We start from the raw sequence: 19019 nt of genomic DNA, 5'->3' as shown, positions 1-19019 counted from the left end.
TTCTGTCACTAACTGAAACTTCTGTTGTGGCTTCTCATTCACTTTTTTTTTTTTTAATCTGAATTTTAACTTTGTAAATAGATGTTGACTTTAAGTTATGTTGTACATTCAAAAGTTTATAAAAATTTACTATATTAATGATTACTAGTCTCTTTTAAATTATCATTTTTCTAGAATTTGACATTTTTGTAAGTCTGATGTCAGTTGTTACCTTCATAGAAGCATGTTATAAATCAGTAACGGCCAACTCTGGTTTAGCAATATCCCAAGACTACTTTCGGAGAAGGCAGTGGCACCCCACTCCAGTACTCTTGCCTGGAAAATCCCATGGACGGAGGAGGCTGGTAGGCTGCAGTCCATGGGGTCGCAAAGAGTCGGACACAACTGAGCGACTTCACTTTCACTTCTCACTTTCATGCATTGGAGAAGGAGATGGCGACCCACTCAAGTGTTCTTGCCTGGAGAATCCCAGGGGTGGGGGAGCCTGGTGGGCTGCCATCTATGGGGTCGCACAGAATCGGACACGACTGAAGCGACTTAGCAGCAGCAGCAGCAGTAGCAGCAAGACTACTTTAAAAATTTCAACAAGTACCAAAAACTACCTCAAAATTAATTTGTTGTTTCATGCAAATAGTAAAATTATTTTAAGTTAATTTTTGGAAGATCCATAGAAATATTTTAAGAATGTTAATAAGAGCAAATTATATACTAATTTTATATTAGAGAAGAAAAAGAATGATGTCTTAGAATATTTATTTATAATCTGAATAAATCACTAAACTTATTCAATTGAGACTATTTTGGCATTACAAGGAAAATGCTCAATTTTCAGGTAAAAAAGGTATAGTAGTATTTTCAGAAGTAAAGTTAGTGGCCAATTACAGATGTTAATAATTGTAGCTATATCAATGAGATACTAGTGTAAAACCATAGGAATTTTTCTCATCTCCATCTTATCAGCTGTTGCTTCTGAGCCTGCATTTATAAATATTTAGTGTATTTGTATTAAGATCATAATAGTTAAACTTTAAAAGATTGAAAGTATGTAGAAATGTTCTTATTGAGTAATTTAATTACCCTTGGGTTAAAAAATTAAAGTGATAGTTAAAAATTTGCTTTGAACTTCTAAAAAGTATTCCTCAGACCTACAAATCAGAGCTTATATAGTGTTTAGTTTTACCAACAGTAGCCTTTCATCATATTTTTCAATCGACAGCTTTTATTGAGACTTTTGAGGACACTAAGAACCAGGAACTGGAAAGGAAGGCACAGATAGAAGCCAGCATTGTTTCGCTTTTGGAGCACAGCAGTCGAGTAAGTGCCATGTGCCAGTCTTACTGTCCTCATTATTTTTACTGTGGTTACCTTAAAAATACAGCTCAAAAACCGCAAATGTTCACTATTACGTAAGAGCACAGGATACCTAATGAATATCTTGATTAATGTTTATTGAGCAGCTACTATTGTGTGGTACCATAGGAGAAAAAATACCTGATCTCTTTTCAATATTCTAAATCCAATTAGTTCCTATAATAGCATAGTTGAATCTTTCTACAGTGAAATAAAGCAAATATAAAAGAAACAATTCTGAATTTTAATTTAACCTCTCCTTACTGAGAAATCTGACTTTGAATATCATGTTTTCTTTTATAAAATATATATATGTAATGAATGATATATTTCAAAACATCCAGTCCTTTAGCAGCATTTTTAAGAGTTTTATTGGAAAGTTAAATTAATGGAATTTTTTCCACTTTTATGTCTCTGCAAATACAGAATATAAATCGTATGAAACAGATATCCTCTATCACCAATCAAGAGCTGAAAATGATGCAGGATGATCTCAATTTTAAATCTACTGAAATGCAGAAATCACAGAGTACGGCTAGGAATCTGACTTCAGGTGAGAAAACTGTAGATTTTAATGTCCTTTTTTTCTGTAACAAATTGGAACTTTAAAAATCTGTTATTCTCCTTAATTTTTTTTAAAGACTGTGTATATAATTTATGATTGCCTATTGCTGCAGTCATTCATAGGCTCAGAATTTTGTGTGACTTTCATATCCACTTCATAGTAATTCATTGGCATATTCTCATTCATTTAACATTTATTGAATATTTGCTCTGTGCCTTTGCTATAATTTAGGTACACAGAGATTTTTAGGACTTGAAATGGCTCAGCTGGAATTCCTTCACCTCTACTAGCTTTGTTTGACTTCACACTCCAGGATGTCTGGCTCTAGGTGAGGGATAAGACCATCATGCTTATCTAGGTGAGCAAATTTGGAAAACTCAGCAGTGGCCTCAGGACTGGAAAAGGTCACTTTTCATTCCAATCCCAAAGAAGGGCAATGCCAAAAATATGTTCAAACTACTGCACAATTGCATTAATTCCCATGCCAGCAAGGTAATGCTTAAAATCCTTCAAGCTAGGCTTCAATAGTATGTGAACCGAGAACTTCCAGATGTTCAAGCTGGATTTAGAAAAGGCAGAGGAAGCAGAGATCAAATTGCCAACATCTGTTGGTTCAAATGCAGGAGACCCCAATTTGATTCCTGTCTCAGGAAGATCCCTGAAGAAGGAATAGGCTACCCACTCCATATGCATGGCCTTTTCTGGTCGCTCAGACGGTATAGCATCCACCTGCAATGTAGGAGACCTGGGTTCAATCCCTGGGTTGGGAAGATCCCCTAGAGGAGGGCATGGCAATCCATTCCAGTATTCTTGCCTGGAGAAGCCCCATGGACAGAGGAGCCTGGTGAGCTATGGTCCATGGAGTCACAAAGAGTCAGACACAACTGAATGACTAAGCACAGCACATCACAGAAAAACCAGGAGAATTCCAGAAAAACATCTACTTCAGCTTTATTGACTATGCTAAAGCCTTTGACTGTGTGAATCACAACAAAGTATGAAATATTCTAAAAGAAATGGGAATAAAAGAAATGGGAATACCAGACTACCTTACCTGCCTCCTGAGAAACCTGTCTGTAGGTCAAGAAGCAATAGTTAGAACTGGACATGGAGCAGCAGACTGGTTCTAAATTGGGAAGGAAGTATGTCAAGGCTGTATATTGTCACACTGCTTATTTAACAGTTATGCAGAGTATATCATGCAAAATGCCAGGCTGGATGAAGCACAAGCTGGAATCAAGATTGCCGGGAGAAATATCAATAATCTCAGATAGGCAGATGACACCACTCTAATGACAGAAAGCTAAGGGGAACTAAAGAACCTCTTGTTGAAAGTAAAAGAGGAGAGGGAAAAAGCTGGCTTAACACTCAACATTCAAAAAATGAAGATCATGGCATCTGGTCCCATCACTTCATGTCAAATAGATGGGGAAACAATGATAACAGTGATAGACTTTATTTTCTTGGGCTCTAAAATCACTGTGGATGGCAACTGCAATCAGGAGATTAAAAGACACGTGCTCCTTGGAAGAAAAGCTGTTGACTAACCCAGACAGAGTGTTAAAAAGCAGAGACTACTTTGCCAACTAAGGTCCATCTAGTCAAAGCTATCGCTTTTCCAGTAGTCATGTATGGATGTGAGAGCTGGACAGTAAAAAAGGCAGAGTGCCAAAGAATCAACGCCTTTGAACTGTAGTGCTGGAGAAGACTCTTTTGAGTCCCTTGGACAACACGGAGATCAAATCAGTCAATCCTGAAGGAAATCAACCCTCAGTATTCACTGGAAGGACTGATGTTGAAGCTGAAGCTACAATTCTTTGGCCACCTGATGCGAAGACCCAACTTATTGGCAAATATCCTGATGCTGGGGTCGAAAGCAGGAGGAAAAGGGGATGACAGAGGATGAGATGGTTGGATGGTATCACCAACTCAATGGACATGAGTTTGAGCAAATTCCGGGAAGTAGTGAAGGACAGGGAAGTCTGGAATGCTGCAGTCCATGGGGTTGCAAAGAGTCAGACCCAACTGAGCAACTGAACAACAACAATTTTTTTTTTTAATCCAGTCTATTTCTTCAAGAAATTTTTTAATCTGGTAGAATGAGAAATAATTGAAATATAATGAAACAGTACTATGATATAAGCATAAAGAGCAATGGAGGTACACAGGGCTCATATCCCCCTGGTCTTGGGTAATTAGGAGAGGTCCTGCAGGTGGCACTATTTTAATTATAATTAGTTTCAGTTATGACTAACATGAGATTAGAGCAGCACTGTCTGAAAGAAATGTAATGCTAGCCACATATATAATTTAAATTTCCTAGTAGCCACATTAAAAAAGTAAAAAAGAGGTGACTGTTAATAATATATTTTGTTTAACCCAGTGTAAAAAGCACATAAAATTTACCATCCTGTCTGTAAGTGTACAGTATAGTAAATTATCTGTACATTGTTATGTGACAGATATCTAGAACATATTCATCTTGCAAAAGTGGTATTTATACCCATTGAACAGCAGCTCCCCATTTTCTCCTCCTCCTGCGCCCCAGCTAACCATAGTCTACTTTCTGTTTGTGTTACAAGTGGTAACATGCATATTTGACTTTGTGTTACTGGTTTAGTTCATTTGTCATGTTTCTCAAAGTTCATCTGTGTTGTGACATGTGGCAGGATTTCCTTTTTTGAAGGCTGAAAAATATTCTGTACTGTCGTAACTACCACATTTTCATTATTCATTCATTTGTTGACATTTAGGTTGTTTCTACCTGAAGGCTATTGTGAATCATACTTCAATGAACATGAGTGTACAAATATCTCTTCACAATCGTCTTTCAGCTGTTTTGGATGTATACAACTATGAATATTTTTACACCTTTATTTTCTTTTTTTCATAAGCTGAAGTATTTTATGTTTAATTATTTCATCTAAGAAACTTCTATTTTGTGTTTTAGGCCATAGTTTAAAATTTTTCATTATCTAGGGTCAGTATTAATTCAACAAGTTTTTGCCTCCTTTAAGCTATCTTTATATAAGAAACATACAGTTTTTAAAGAGTAAATATCAGAACTAGCAAATGAATTCAGTAATTATAACTTTGTATTCCTTTCATATTTTTATATTTTGTATTTACATTTCTTTTAAAAGCCTAGTTAATAAAAAAAATGAGAACTAGTTTCAGTGGAGATAAAAATCCAGTTTATTACTCTGATAAGGGTTTTACTGAAAATTTCCCTTTTAAAGCTTGAATTATCTGACCCCTACAATTAATTTCATTTTCTGTGCTCACTTTTTTTAAAAAACTTTTTATTTTGTATTGGGGTATAGCCAGTTAACAATGTTGTGATAGTTTCAGGTGAACAGAGAAGGAACTCAGCCATACAGATATGTGTATCCATTGTCCCCAAACTCCCCTCCCATCCAGGAGGGAGCAGAGTTCCATGTGCTATACAGTAGGTCCTTGTTGGTTATACATTCTAAATATTAATATAGCAGTATTGTACTCAGATGTTTTCAAGTGCTATTTTAACCCATGCATATACATTGTTTTTTTTATTGTTCCTTAACATCATCCCCAATAAGAAACTGCTATCTGGAGATCGCCATAAGAGGTTTAGAATATTATGATTCAGCTTTCAGAGATAATGAATTTTACATCCCCTTTTTGTGAACTGCCTTCCTTTGGCCCTTGAAGTTATAATTGGAACTCACCTAATCTTCTTGGTGTACTCTATGTTTCTTAATGGGGCAAATCACTCCCAAGGAGGAAAATTACTTCTTGGGAGGAAGGTAAAAAAAAATTTTAGACACTAATTATAATGGTTTGTGGCCCTCCAAAGGGTCATTGTACATAAACAGATATACATCTGTAATATAAAAACTTCATGGGAGGTGACTAGGAAAACAGTAGTCTACAAATGGCTCCTTTGGGGGACAACAATGAAAAAAAAAGATTAAGAAGCACTGATAAACTGCATGAGTGAAGAGGCAAGGAACCTGTCAGCAATAGTTTTTATTTATATTTTTGGAAAGGAAACGCCAGAGAATAAACAAATGCTCTGATGGCAGAATATTTCAGGAACATTTCCCCAGGTCAAAGTGGCTCCTTCTGAGATTTTGCTACTATGTACACACTGCTTGGTAAACTTTTCAACTTCATAGCATATCAGAAGGAACTAGTCTGCATCCTCTTCCTGTCTCTTCTCTTGGAGAAGGTTTTAGCTTTTCATGGGGACCTGCTGTTAAAGGAAGATAAACTTTATACCAACCAACCATTTTCTCCCTTTCTCTAGGAAAAGCAGTATATGTAGTTTTTAAGTGTATTTCCCTAATATATCTTTAAATTAGACTTGTAGTTAGATTTATATAGCTTTTTACTGAACAGTCAAAATATACAAACTAAGTACATTTCCTATTTGGAACATTGAAACACCATAAGCCTCAGTGACTTTGATTCAGTGCTTTGATTCTCATCTTAACTATTTCCATCCCTAGTAGAAATGTTAATCCAACAAAACGAAAGCCCTCTCAACAACACTTAAGTCCATGTGTATCTTATAAAATAACAAATGTCAATATTATTGAGCCTTTAGATTCTTTAAAGGGACAGAGGAAATGTTCACATTTAATTATACCAACTTAGGACAAATGTGATTGGTAACAACCTTCTTTCTAAAATCAATGTCTTCTGAAGCTTTTTTTTTTTTTTTTACTGTTTGATATTTAATATCCTGTGTGATTTTGTCATAATAATAATCTATGAGTCACTCAATTCTTGAACATATTTTTATTATGATGTCACCTTCCAGGTATATTTTAATCTTTCTGATTTTTTAGATAGTAGAGAAAGGTTTAATAGCAGCTTTGTACTTAATTTTTCTATTAGGGAATCTGTATCAGATCAGATCAGATCAGTCGCTCAGTCGTGTCTGACTCTTTGCGACCCCATGAATCGCAGCACGCCAGGCCTCCTTGTCCATCACCAACTCCCGGAGTTCACTCAGACTCACGTCCGTTGAGTCAGTGATGCCATCCAGCCACCTCATCCTCTGTCGTCCCCTTCTCCTCCTGCCCCCAATCCCTCCCAGCATCAGAGCCTTTTCCAATGAGTCAACTCTTCGCATGAGGTGGCCAAAGTACTGGAGTTTCAGCTTTAGCATCATTCCTTCCAAAGAAATCCCAGGGCTGATCTCCTTCAGAATGGACTGGTTGGATCTCCTTGCAGTCCAAGGGACTCTCAAGAGTCTTCTCCAACACCACAGTTCAAAAGCATCAATTCTTCGGCGCTCAGCCTTCTTCACAGTCCAACTCTCACATCCATACATGACCATAGGAAAAACCATAGCCTTGACTAGACGGACCTTTGTTGGCAAAGTAATGTCTCTGAATCTGTATAGATAATAAAAATTAATTCCAAGTAAATTTTGATAAATCTTACATGAAAAAACCAACTTACTTACCCATTACCTGCCCTGTATAAGAGAGACATCCTGGTAAGAAGTGCCAGAAATCTGTGTATAAATGCCAACCAGATACTTATCTGGCTACTGAAATGTATATGCATAGAGTAGACTTCATGTTACCTAAGGGAAAAGCAGAATTTGAAAGAACTGAATGCAGAGATTTCCGATGCTATGTACTCCAAAGGAGAAAAGTTTAGAGTTTTATTAATTTCGGCAAAGTTAATTGTTCATTTATAATATAAATCAACACTCTTCAAAGGAACAGAATATGGAGTCTCTAACATCATTTAAAATGTCCATTATACCATAAAAATTTAATAATGTAAAGAAAGAAGAAAATATAAGTCAAGAGAAAAATCAGTCACTATATACTGAACCTGAGATAATCCAGATATTAAAATGAAAAGGACTTTAAGAGTTATAAGCATATTTAAAGGCTTGAGGGAAATAAAATCATAATAAATGAACAGGTAGAGAATCCCACAAAGAAATGAAAATAACAAAAAAAGAACCAACTGAAAATTCTAGAGTTGAAAATACAACTAAAATGAAAAAAATCACTGATCATAACAGAAGATAGAAGACAATTGGGAAAAACAATCAGTGAACTGAAAAGATAAATAAATAGAAATTAACTAACCTGAAGAAGAAAAAAAAAAGAGTAGAGCCTTCATGATCTGTGGGACAATTTCAAGCAGTCTAACTTACATGTAATTGGAGTCCCAAAAAGAAAAGAGGGACAGAGAATGGGAGAGAAAAGATAGTTGGAAAATGGCTGAAATTTTTCTGAATTTGATGAAAAAAATTGTACAGACCTAGGTCAAGAAGCAACAGTTAGAACTGGACATGGAACAACAGACTGGTTCCAAATAGGAAAAGGAATACGTCAAGGCTGTATATTGTCACCCTGCTTATTTAACTTATATGCAGAGTACATCATGTGAAATGCTGGACTGGATGAAGCACAAGCTGGAATCAAGATTGCCGGGAGAAATATCAATAATCTCAGATATGCAGATGACACCACCCTTATGGCAGAAAGTGAAGAAGAACTAAAGAGCCTTTTGATGAAAGTGAAAGAGGAGAGTGAAAAAGTTAGCTTAAAACTCAACATTCAGAAAACTAAGATCATGGCATCTGGTCCCATCACTTCATGGCAAATAGATGGGGAAACAGTGGAAACAGTGGATGACTATTTTTGGGGGCTCCAAAATCACCGCAGATGGTTTTTGCAGCCATGAAATTAAAAGACGCTTACTCCTTGGAAGGAAAGTTATGACCAACCGAGACAGCAAATTAAAAAGCAGAGACATTACTTTGTCAGCAAAGGTCCATCTAGTCAAAGTATGGTTTTTCCAGTAGTCATGTATGGATGTGAGAGTTGGACTGTGAAGAAAGCTGAGTGCCGAAGAATTGATGCTTTTGAACTGTGGTGTTGGAGAAGACTCTTGAGAGTCCCTTGGACTGCAAGGAGATCCAACCAGTCCATCCTAAAGGAGAATAGTCCTGGGTGTTCATTGGAAGGACTGATGTTAAAGCTGAAAATCCAATACTTTGGCCACCTGATGCAAAGAGGTGACTCATTTGAAAAGACCCTGATGCTGGGAAAGATTGAGGGCAGGAGGAGAAGGGGACAACAGAGGATGAGATGGTTGGATGGCATCACTGACTCAATGAACATGAGTTCGGGTAAACTCCGGGAGTTGGTGATAGACAGGGAGGCCTGGTGTGCTGCGTTTCATGGGGTCACAAAGAGTTGGACATGACTGACCAACTGAACTGAACTGAAGAAGCCCTTCAAACCCCAAACAGGTTAATATAAAAACTGCTCACCTAAGCACATCATCATGACTGCTGAAATGCAACAGTAAACAATAAAAGGAGCCAGAGAAAAATAATATGTATATACAGGGAATGATACATCCTAGTCATTATGAATTTTGTATTTTATTCTGAAATATGTTACTTTTAATATAAAAATCTTCTGTCCCTAAATATTATTTTTAGCAAGATGTTGTGTTCGGCTTTTGATATTCTGAAATAATCCCAAGGAAGGGCAGTGCCAAAGAATGTTCAAACTACTGCACAATTGCATTCATTTCATATGCTAGCAAAGTAATGCTCAAAATCATACAAGCTAGGCTTCAACAGTGCATGAACCAAGAATTACCAGATGTACAAGCTGGATTTAGAAAAGGCAGAGGAACCAGAGATCAAATTGCTTGAGTCATAGAAAAAGCAAGAGAATTATAGAAAAACATCTACTTCTACTTCATTCCATATGCTAAAGCCTTTGTGTGGATCACAACAAACTGGAAAATTCTTCAAGAAACGAGAATACCAGACCACCTTGCCTACTTCCTGAGAAACTGTATGCAGGTCAAGAGGCAGTATTTAGAACTAGACATGGAACAACTGACTGATTCCAAATTGGGAAAGGAGTTTGTCAAGACTGTATATTGTCATCCTGCTTATTTAACTTCTGTGCGGAGTACATCATGTGAAATGCCGGGCTGGATGAAGGACAAACTGGAATCAAGATTGCTGGGAGAAATATCAGTAACATCAAATATGCAGATGACACCACCCTTATGCAGAAAGTGAAGAGGAACTAAAGAGCCTCTTGATGAAGGTGAAAGAGGGGAGGGGAAAAGCTGGCTTAAAACTCAACATTCAAGAAACAGATCATGCCATTCAGTCTCATCACTTCATGTCAGATAGATGGGGAAACAATGGAAACAGTGACAGAGTATTTTCCTGGGCTCCAAAATCACTGCAGATGGTGACTCTAGCCATGAAATTAAACTTGCTCCTTGGAAGAAAAGCTATGACAAACCTACACTATAGTGTATTAAAAAGCAGAGACATTACTGACAAAGGTCCATCTAGTCAAAGCTATGGTTTTTCCAGTAGTCATGTATGGATGTAAGAGTTGGATCATAAAGAAGGTTGAGTGCCAAAGGATTGATGCTTTTGAGTTGTGGTGTTGGAGAAGACTCTTAAGAGTCCCTTGGCCTGCAAGGAGATGAAACCAGTAAAGGAAATTAGTCCTGAATATTCATTGGAATGACTGATGCTGAAGGTGAAGCTCCAGTTCTTTGGCCACTTGATGTGAAGAGCTGACTCAATGGAAAAGACCCTGATGCTGGGAAAGATTGAAGGCAGGAGGAGAAGGGGATAACAGAAGATGAGATGGTTGGATGGCATCACTGACTCGATGGACATGAGTTTGGGTAAACTCCAGGAGTTGGTGATGGACAGGGAAGTCTGGCATACTATCAGTCCATGGGGCTGCAAAGAGTCGGACATGACTGAGCAACTGAACAACAATAGCTCTGAAATACCACTATATTTTTGGGTGGAATGTATTCATATTCCTACTTGAAAATAGAGGAAAGGTGAACATAAACTATTCTATGAAACTGTATCACTGTATGCCTCTACAAATAAGTGACTACAGTATGTAGCAGATTATTCCCATGCCAGTCTCTGGCAATACAGGAGAGAGGAAACTGGCTAAGGGAGGTTTGAATTCAGATTTCTTCATCTTGATATACAGGACATACATTTCAGTTCCATTTTAGTATCTGTTTTTGACTTAGCTGGAATAAAATTTCCAGAACAATGTATGATGCCTGGGGAAAGAAGCCTGAAGTAGCAAATTGGTCGGGTATTACTGTTCTTCTTTCCTTAGCTCACTGTAGCTCATAGAGGCGTTTTGGGTCATAAAGTGATATTTGTTATCTTAAAAATGAATATTTCATAAAGATGATGATATCACTCAGCACCAAAGCTTGACTGGTTGTTGACCTTGGGCAGTTACCTTTCTAAGCTTTTTGTTGTTATTCAGTAGCTAACTCATGTCTGACTCTGCATCCCAATGGACTGTAGCATGCCAGGCTCCCCTGTCCTCCAATATCTCTAGGAATTTGCTCAAATTCATGTCCATTGATGGTGATGCTGTCTAATCATCTCATCCTCTACCTCCCCTTTCTCCTTTTACCTTCAGTAGTTTCCTTATATAGTAACATTTACCCCTTCCACCCTATCTCAGGGCTGTTAAGAAAAGTAAATCAGATATAAAGCAAGGTACGTTCCAGGTTCTCAGTAATATTGGTTTCCTTCTTTTCCCTTTAAAAAAGAGACTTTTAAAGCCAGCGTCACAAAGTTAAGTCTCTGAAATAGAGAAAGTAGGTATTATTAATATTTAATCCTACCAGAATAGAATTTTTTAAAATACTATTTTCTGGTTATAAATGTAATTCATAGTCATTATAGAGGATTTAGGAGAGATATAAGCAAGCATAAATAAAAATTAAAAATATAATCCTACTATCAGAAGTTTATTACTATTAAAATTTTGGTATTCTTTTAGTCTTTTTTCTGTATTTTATCACATCTTGGGGGGAAAAAACGTTTCCCAAGTATTCTCTGCCCAGCTATTCCTGTCTTTCAAAGGTTTCACAGCCAAATTTCTTAAAATCATCTCACTCTTGGTTCCATTTCTTTCTATAAAAATCTATTCTCAGGAGGTATATACCTAGGTTCTGCTGTTCAGTAAATGCAACACATATTTTGCTATCTTAAAAAAAAATCTCTAATATTCTGCACTACAGTCCACTCCTTTATTCTTGAAATGTTTTTTCCCCATTACTTCTGATTTTTCTTTTATTTCTTTGGTCACTTCTTATTCTATATGGATCCTTCAGGTTAATTTAGTCTTTAAAAATTTGGTATTTTTGTAAGTGCAGTCATGAATCCTTTTCTCTTGATGATTTCAACCACTCCTATAGCTTCAGGTGCCATGTCTGTGCTGATGGTTTTAGAAACTGTATCTTCTGATCTCACATTTTTCTCTGGGCTTTCAACCCATATTTCTCTATATGGGCATATTTACTTATCTTTATTTGGATGTTTTTGAGGTTTCTCAAACTAAACAAATCCTAAATCGCTTTCAATGTATCATCTCTCCCTCCTACAGACAAAAATTTTATCTCTTTCTGCCTACCCTCCCATACACTCATTTATTCAGTTTGGAAGTGGGATTCTGCACTGACTTCTTTCACTCAACCACTGTATTTGGTCGATTGCCTGTTTGTTAATCCCAAATCCCTCATGTTTCTTAGTCCCTCCAGATCTCTCCTGCTTTGTTTCTACAAGTATTTTTATCTGGCAGGAGACCCCTGGGTCCTGGGTCGGGAAGATCCCCTGGAGAAGGGTTAGGCTATCTACTCCAATATTTTTGGGTTTCCTTTGTGGCTCAGCTGATAAAGAATCCACCTGCAATGCAGGAGACCTGGGTTCGATCCTTGGGTTGGGAAGATCCTCTGGAGAAGGGAAAGGCTACCCACTCCAGTATTCTGGCCTGGAGAATTCCATGGACTGTATAGTCTATGGGGTTGCAAAGAGTTGGCCACGACTGAGTGACTTTCACTTTCATTTTCACTAATTGTATATTTTATCAAATATATGTATAGCATTCTTCCACTGAAGTGTAAGTTCTTTGTTCATTGCTGTATCCTCCATGCCTTTCTATTTGCCTGGCATATGAAAAAAAAATTCTCAGCAGTGTAAGATTTCTTGCCTAGATCACTGAATCAACTGGTCTTCTTAAACATAGTTATGCTGTTTCCATTCACTGTCCATGTGGCAACCAGAGTGAACTTTCTAAAATTTAAGCATGTCACTCTCTGATTTGAAACTCATTGATGACTTGCCATGGCCCTTAGCATAAAGTCCCAGTTCCCTATCTTGACTTAAGCCCTTTATGAACTTATCCTTCAACTTTTCCATTTTATCTCCTACCACCACCCATTTCAAACTGTGGGTTCCAGGCATACCAAACTTCTGTTATTTGCTTAGAAATACTGTGCTCTCTTACCTCTAGACATTTTTGCACATGGTGATTATTTTCTCTGGAAACTCACTTTTTCCTTTGTGTGGCTGATTCCTAATGCTTAAGGCAACAGTTAAAAGGCATAGCTTTAGAGAATTCTTTTGACCAATATCCTTTATCTTTTCATAGTAGAAGATATCCTGTATCCTGTAATCTTTTCATAGTAGTTTTCCAGTTTACTATAAATGCTTCTTTAATTTTTTGATTTAACCTCTAGAATATAGCTTCTTGAGTGAAAAGTGTCTCTGTTGATTTCCATCAGCACCTGGCACATAGTAAATGCTCAGTACTTTTGAAAGAAAGAAACACACACACCACATACCCATACACACACACAAATGTGCAGTCATCATTATTCATGGATTCTGTATTTGTAAATTTGCTTTCTCACTAAAATTAATTTGTATTTCAAATTAATTTGTATTTCAAATTCATATTTGCAGTACTTTCATGGTCATTTGTGAACACATGCAGAGGTAAAAAATTTGAATGCTCAAGTTCTCAGTGGAGGTTGAATAAGGCAACACTATGCCTCTTGGTTTAGTTCACGAACTTACAAGCATTCTTTTCATGGTACATTATTTAATGTCACTTTTTAAAATGTCACATTTTTATGTATTTTTGTTCGTGCTTTTCCCATTGAAAATGGCCTCCAAGTATAGTGCTGAAGTGTTGACAAGTGTTTCTAAGCAGAAGGCTGTGATACGCCTTACAGTGAAAATATGTCTGTTAGAATAAGCTTTGTAGAGGCATAGTTCATGGTTGGCCTTTAGTTCAGTCTTAACAACTTAATAGTATATATTAAATAAAGTATATTTGAAGAGAAATATACATAAAGCAAAGTTATATATTAGTTTCTTGATAAAAATATTGTCAGAGGCTCACAGAAACTAACTCTGTATTTCCCATAGGGGTTAAATGCTTGCTAACTCAGTGTGTACAGTGATTTTACAGAATATAACTACCACACATAATGAGAACTGACTATATATGTAATTATAAAATTTTGCTCATAATGTTTCATAACTTGCTTTTTCCCCCACATAACTGTGTATGTATGTCATGCACATACTAAAAATAATGAATATTTATCTTATATGTTAATTATGAAGTAAGAAAAAGAACTATATGTGTTCTTATATGTTTATATGAGTATGGAGACAAATGTGATTAATACATATCAGGTTATGTTGGTTACCTAGAGGGTGAATAATTTTTTAAAAACTTATGTTGTCTTAATGGTTACAATGAACATGTTTCTGGTGCAGACACTCTTGTAAACCATGATGTTTAGTGATTTAACTTCCTTTTGTGAAAGAACTAAAGTTTCAACTAAGTATGGCCTTTGAATTTTCCTACATTTCAGACAGTCAGAGGCTACAGTTGGATCTACAAAAAATGGAGCTTCTAGAAAGTAAAATGACTGAGGAACAACAGTCTCTAAAAAATAAAATTAAGCAAATGATAACTGATCTAGAGACATATAATGATTTGGCAGCTTTAAAATCATCAGGTGAAGAAAAGAAAAAGGTAAATGGTAACAATGCTATGAAATTGTAATTCAAATTGTTTTTCTTGATTAAATTTAATAATATATGTTTTTAAAACTTTGTAAGTTTATTTTCAGTTGATTACTTGATATATAAGGAAAAAATAAAGATGTTTATATACAAAGTAGGAATTTAGAGTGAATTTCAAAACAAAAGACAAAAATTGAAAAGCAAGGGATAGAGTACTTCGACAAATATAATAATTGTGTCCTCAGTCATTACTGACTCTTTGAGACCCCATGGATTATAGACCAGCAGGCTCCTCTGTCTATGGAATTTTGTAAGTAAGAATACTGGAGCAGGTTGCCATTTCCTACTCCAGGGGATCTTCCCAACCCAGAGATCAAAGTTGCATCTCTTTCATCTCCTGCATTGGCAAGCAGGTTCTTTACCACTTCATTACCTGGGAAGCCCTTCAACAAATATAAACTTTGTTAAATGCAAATTTGATTATGATATTTCTCTACTTAAGACTTCTCAGTGGCTTTTCTTTGCCATTTACATTAACTTAAAGTAAACCTGGTGGAGTACAAACACATAAGTCAGCCCTAATAAGTTATTATTTATATTGTTAATGTTAATTTGGCTTATTATAGACTTCCCCAGTGACGCAGCAGTTAGAGAATCCACCGGCCAGGATCCACCAGACTCAGGTTTGATCCCTGGGTTGGAAAGATCCCCTGGAGAAGGAAGTGGAAACCCACTCCAGTATTCTTGCCTGGAAATCCCATGGACAGAAAGAAAAGCCTTGTGGGCAACAGTTTATGGGGTTGCAAGAGTGAACACAACTTAGAGACTAAACAACAACAACACAATTTAGCTTATTATAGTTAGAAGAATATTTTTACAAACAGGTTTTCTAGCCTTGGTAGGATTTTATTAGAATATTATTGAAATTATTTAAGTCAAATGCTATTTTAATTGATTTACTAGATACCTGCTAAAGCCTTTAATTTACTTCCATTTGGATCTATGTAGAAATTACATCAGGAGAAAACAGTATTATCAACTCGCAGAAATGCCTTTAAAAAAATAATGGAGAAACTAAACACAGAATGGGAGACACTAAAAACACAACTGCAAGAAAACGAGACACATTCTCAGGTAAAAAAGAAAAAAAAAGATTGAAATTCATTTCTATTTTTAGATTATCTGGCATGTTCTCTTAATCTGTATTTTCACCCGCAAAGCAACCCATTCCTTTTTTTTAATCTGCTTTGTTTACCTACCAGATTTTCTGGCTTTGAAGATAGCTAGATTGTATACAGTCTCCACTCAGAATGAGTTTACTCCTGCCTTCTCTAAACCTATATCGAAGGCCAGCTCTAGGCTTGGCACTATTCTGGGAACAGTCATTATGATAATAGCTTTTAAAAATATCAAAAGTAAAGTGTTTTTAATTCAGAAACATTGCTAATACATCAATGCCACAGATAATGAAGATGAGCCATAATGACTAGTATCCCACCACCCAGAAGAGGTGATTTTATGCATATGTGGATAGATATTTGTAGTCTATATGTATGTGGTATGAATATATTCACTTTATACATACACATAAGTATACATTATTTCTGTATATTTATAGAAATGGTACTATATTGTACGTATTATTTGGAAACTTGTTTTTCATCATTAACTATACTTTCCCTTGTCAGTAGATTTTTTTTTTTTTCAGTACGATTCTATACAATATTTATATGGATACAGCAAATTGCCGGAGAAGGCAATGGCACCCCACTCCAGTACTTCTTCCTGGAAAATCCCATGGACGGAGGAGCCTGGTGGGCTGCAGTCCTTGGGGTTGCTAGAATCGGACACGACTGAGCAACTTCACTTTCATTTTTCACTTTCATGCATTGGAGAAGGAAATGGCAACCCACTCCAGTGTTCTTGCCTGGAGAATCCCAAGAACAGGGGAGCCTGGTAGGCTGCTGTCTATGGGGTCGCACAGAGTCGGACACGACTGAAGCGACTTAGCAGCAGCATAGCAAATTGTTAGACATTTTGGTTATTTCTCATTTTAAAACTGTTCAAAAATTGTTAGACATTTTGGTTATTTCTCATTTTAAAACTGTTCAAATAATGCTATGAAGAGCAGTCCTATTCTTGAAGTTCTTTATTTACATTTATGATGATTTACTCAGGATGCAAAGGCAAACCCCTTTTCCATATCACTCATCCTACTGATAATTACCTAAACAAGGTCTGAGGTCTTCTAGATTGAAGGGCAGAAGCCTTGTCTCTGTCACTCACTTTCTCCCCAGCACTGTGTTAGTGGTTGGCATATGATAAGTGTTCAATAAGTATTTTTTGGTGGATTAAATGAAGCATGCGTGTCATATACAAAATCAGTTATTATGGTCTGATAAAGGTTGGTCATTCTCACATCAAATTAGCCTATGTTAACAATTTGCAGCTATGATTTATTAATGCTAAATGCATTAAGTTTTTTCTTCACGTGGTGTCATGATCATGATAGACAGTCATCATTAACATTTTGGTATAATATCCTTGTAAACTTTTTTCCTTTGCAGTTCAGTTCAGTTCAGTTGCTCAGTGTCCGACTCTGCAACCCCATGAATCGTAGCACGCCAGGCCTCCCTGTCCATCACCAACTCCTGGAGTTTCCCTTTGTAGTTATACACCCTTAATTATATTGTTCTTACAAATAATGAAATCATTCTATGCATACAGTCTTTAAGCATTTATTTGCTTACTTATATGTTTTCAAGCTCTTTTTTTGATATTTTTAGGATGTCAGCTATTTCATTGTATGTATGTACCTTTTAAAAAAAGGTAAACTTTATTTTCTTCATAAAAGGGATGGACTCTCATCAGAGTTTGCCAAAAACTTAGAAGTCACTAATTTACATGTTTCAAATTTATTAGTCAATTACTCTGTCTCTGCTTCATAATATACAATCCTATTTATAGACTTGTAAATAGCAAATTTATCCTAGTCTGTTTAGAGTTGGAATGGATACTGGAGAAGAAAACCTAAGAAAAAGTTAATGAGGCCATTGTCTTATGGTTCATAGGAAAGAGCATTGATAATTCATATGGATTTTCAGCCCTCTTCTTTCACTGAATAGATGATTTAAAGAGAAAAACATTTAACAAACAGTTTCTTAGAGCCAGTCCGTGGCTACCTTGTTTATTCCCACATTAAGTGATTATCTTATTCTTAACCCCATTTACAGGAATTTGTAACATAAATCACAGTTTACAATGCTTCTCTGTATTATGGTTTGCCTTTTATGAATCCCAGTTGTTTGAATCAAATCCTGGCCTCCCTATTTTTTGAAGTTATTTTCTTGAAAACTGGCTTTGACATCTATAAATAACATGGCATAACAGACTTTTTTTGAGTGGTTATTTATTTGATATCATTTAAACATATTTATATTGGAACAAACTGCAAAGCTCCTAGAAGAAAACATAGGGAAAAAGCTCCTTGACGTTAGTCTTGGCAACAAGTTTTTATTATAACACCAAAAAGCACAAGCCACCAAGGCAAAAATAAATAAATGGTCCCCATCAGACTAAAAAGATTCTTCACAGCAAATGAAACAATCAAGAAAATGGAAAAGCAGTTTACAGTTTGGGAGAAAATATAAAGAATTCATGATAGACTTTTAAAATAAGTTGTAGGGAAAAAAAAGATGTGTGCTTCTTGACATCCTTGGAGGTTTAAAGGCAAGGTTTAAATATATCACTGAAATAAATAAATGTATAGAAGGAATTTGACCATATGACATAGAGTTGCTTTTATACCAATATTCATGTAGCACTTAAGAGGTTTGCTACATAATAAGAAGCCCACCCCTTTGTATGAAACAAAGGGAAAATTTGGTACTTGACTTTGCAAAAGGTTATTTGAGATTTATTGTCAAAAAGTGCTGACTACTTCCTTAAGTCCATCTGAACTTCAAGGTTCTATCAGGGGAAGCTGGATCTGATTTCGTAGCATTAACTCACAGCACATACAGTTCATATAATTAGTTATGACTCATCCTAATATCTAGATTTATCTTTGGAGGAAACAATGGGATAGATGCTACACTGATACTGAACTTATGCCCTGAGAATAATTTTAACTTGAGTTTAGGAAGAAATATGAATGCTGTTTCAATTATCAGATTTTTTTAAATGATTATTACTTCTTGGAAATATCCAGGCAGAACATTATTTTAATGT

At 36.0% G+C, this 19019-nt stretch overlaps 1 protein-coding gene across 5 annotated transcripts in view; it reads left to right on the top strand.

The window, feature by feature from the left end:
- IFT74 (intraflagellar transport 74) overlaps positions 1-19019 on the top strand; it is a 122447-nt gene that overhangs the window by 71291 nt on the left and 32137 nt on the right. For 4 of the 5 annotated variants that reach the window (XR_015169484.1, XM_086414920.1, XM_086414918.1 and 1 more), the window contains 4 exons: positions 1217-1314; positions 1777-1903; positions 14636-14799; positions 15798-15923. Coding sequence is in view for 4 of the 5 variants with exons in the window: in XM_086414920.1 (XP_086271046.1) it covers positions 1217-1314; positions 1777-1903; positions 14636-14799; positions 15798-15923 (515 nt within the window). In the remaining variant the exon portion in view is untranslated. The remainder of the gene's footprint in view (positions 1-1216; positions 1315-1776; positions 1904-14635; positions 14800-15797; positions 15924-19019) is intronic. The other variant, XM_086414921.1, reaches the window with a different exon arrangement.

This window comes from Bos grunniens, chromosome 8 (assembly GCF_055505025.1).
Source record: "Bos grunniens cultivar Pamir isolate PY7600 chromosome 8, Bosgru_T2T1.0, whole genome shotgun sequence".
Classification (NCBI taxonomy): domain Eukaryota; kingdom Metazoa; phylum Chordata; class Mammalia; order Artiodactyla; family Bovidae; genus Bos; species Bos grunniens.
The sequence above is the reverse complement of the archived record's forward strand: the minus strand, read 5'-3'. Positions and strand labels throughout refer to the sequence as shown.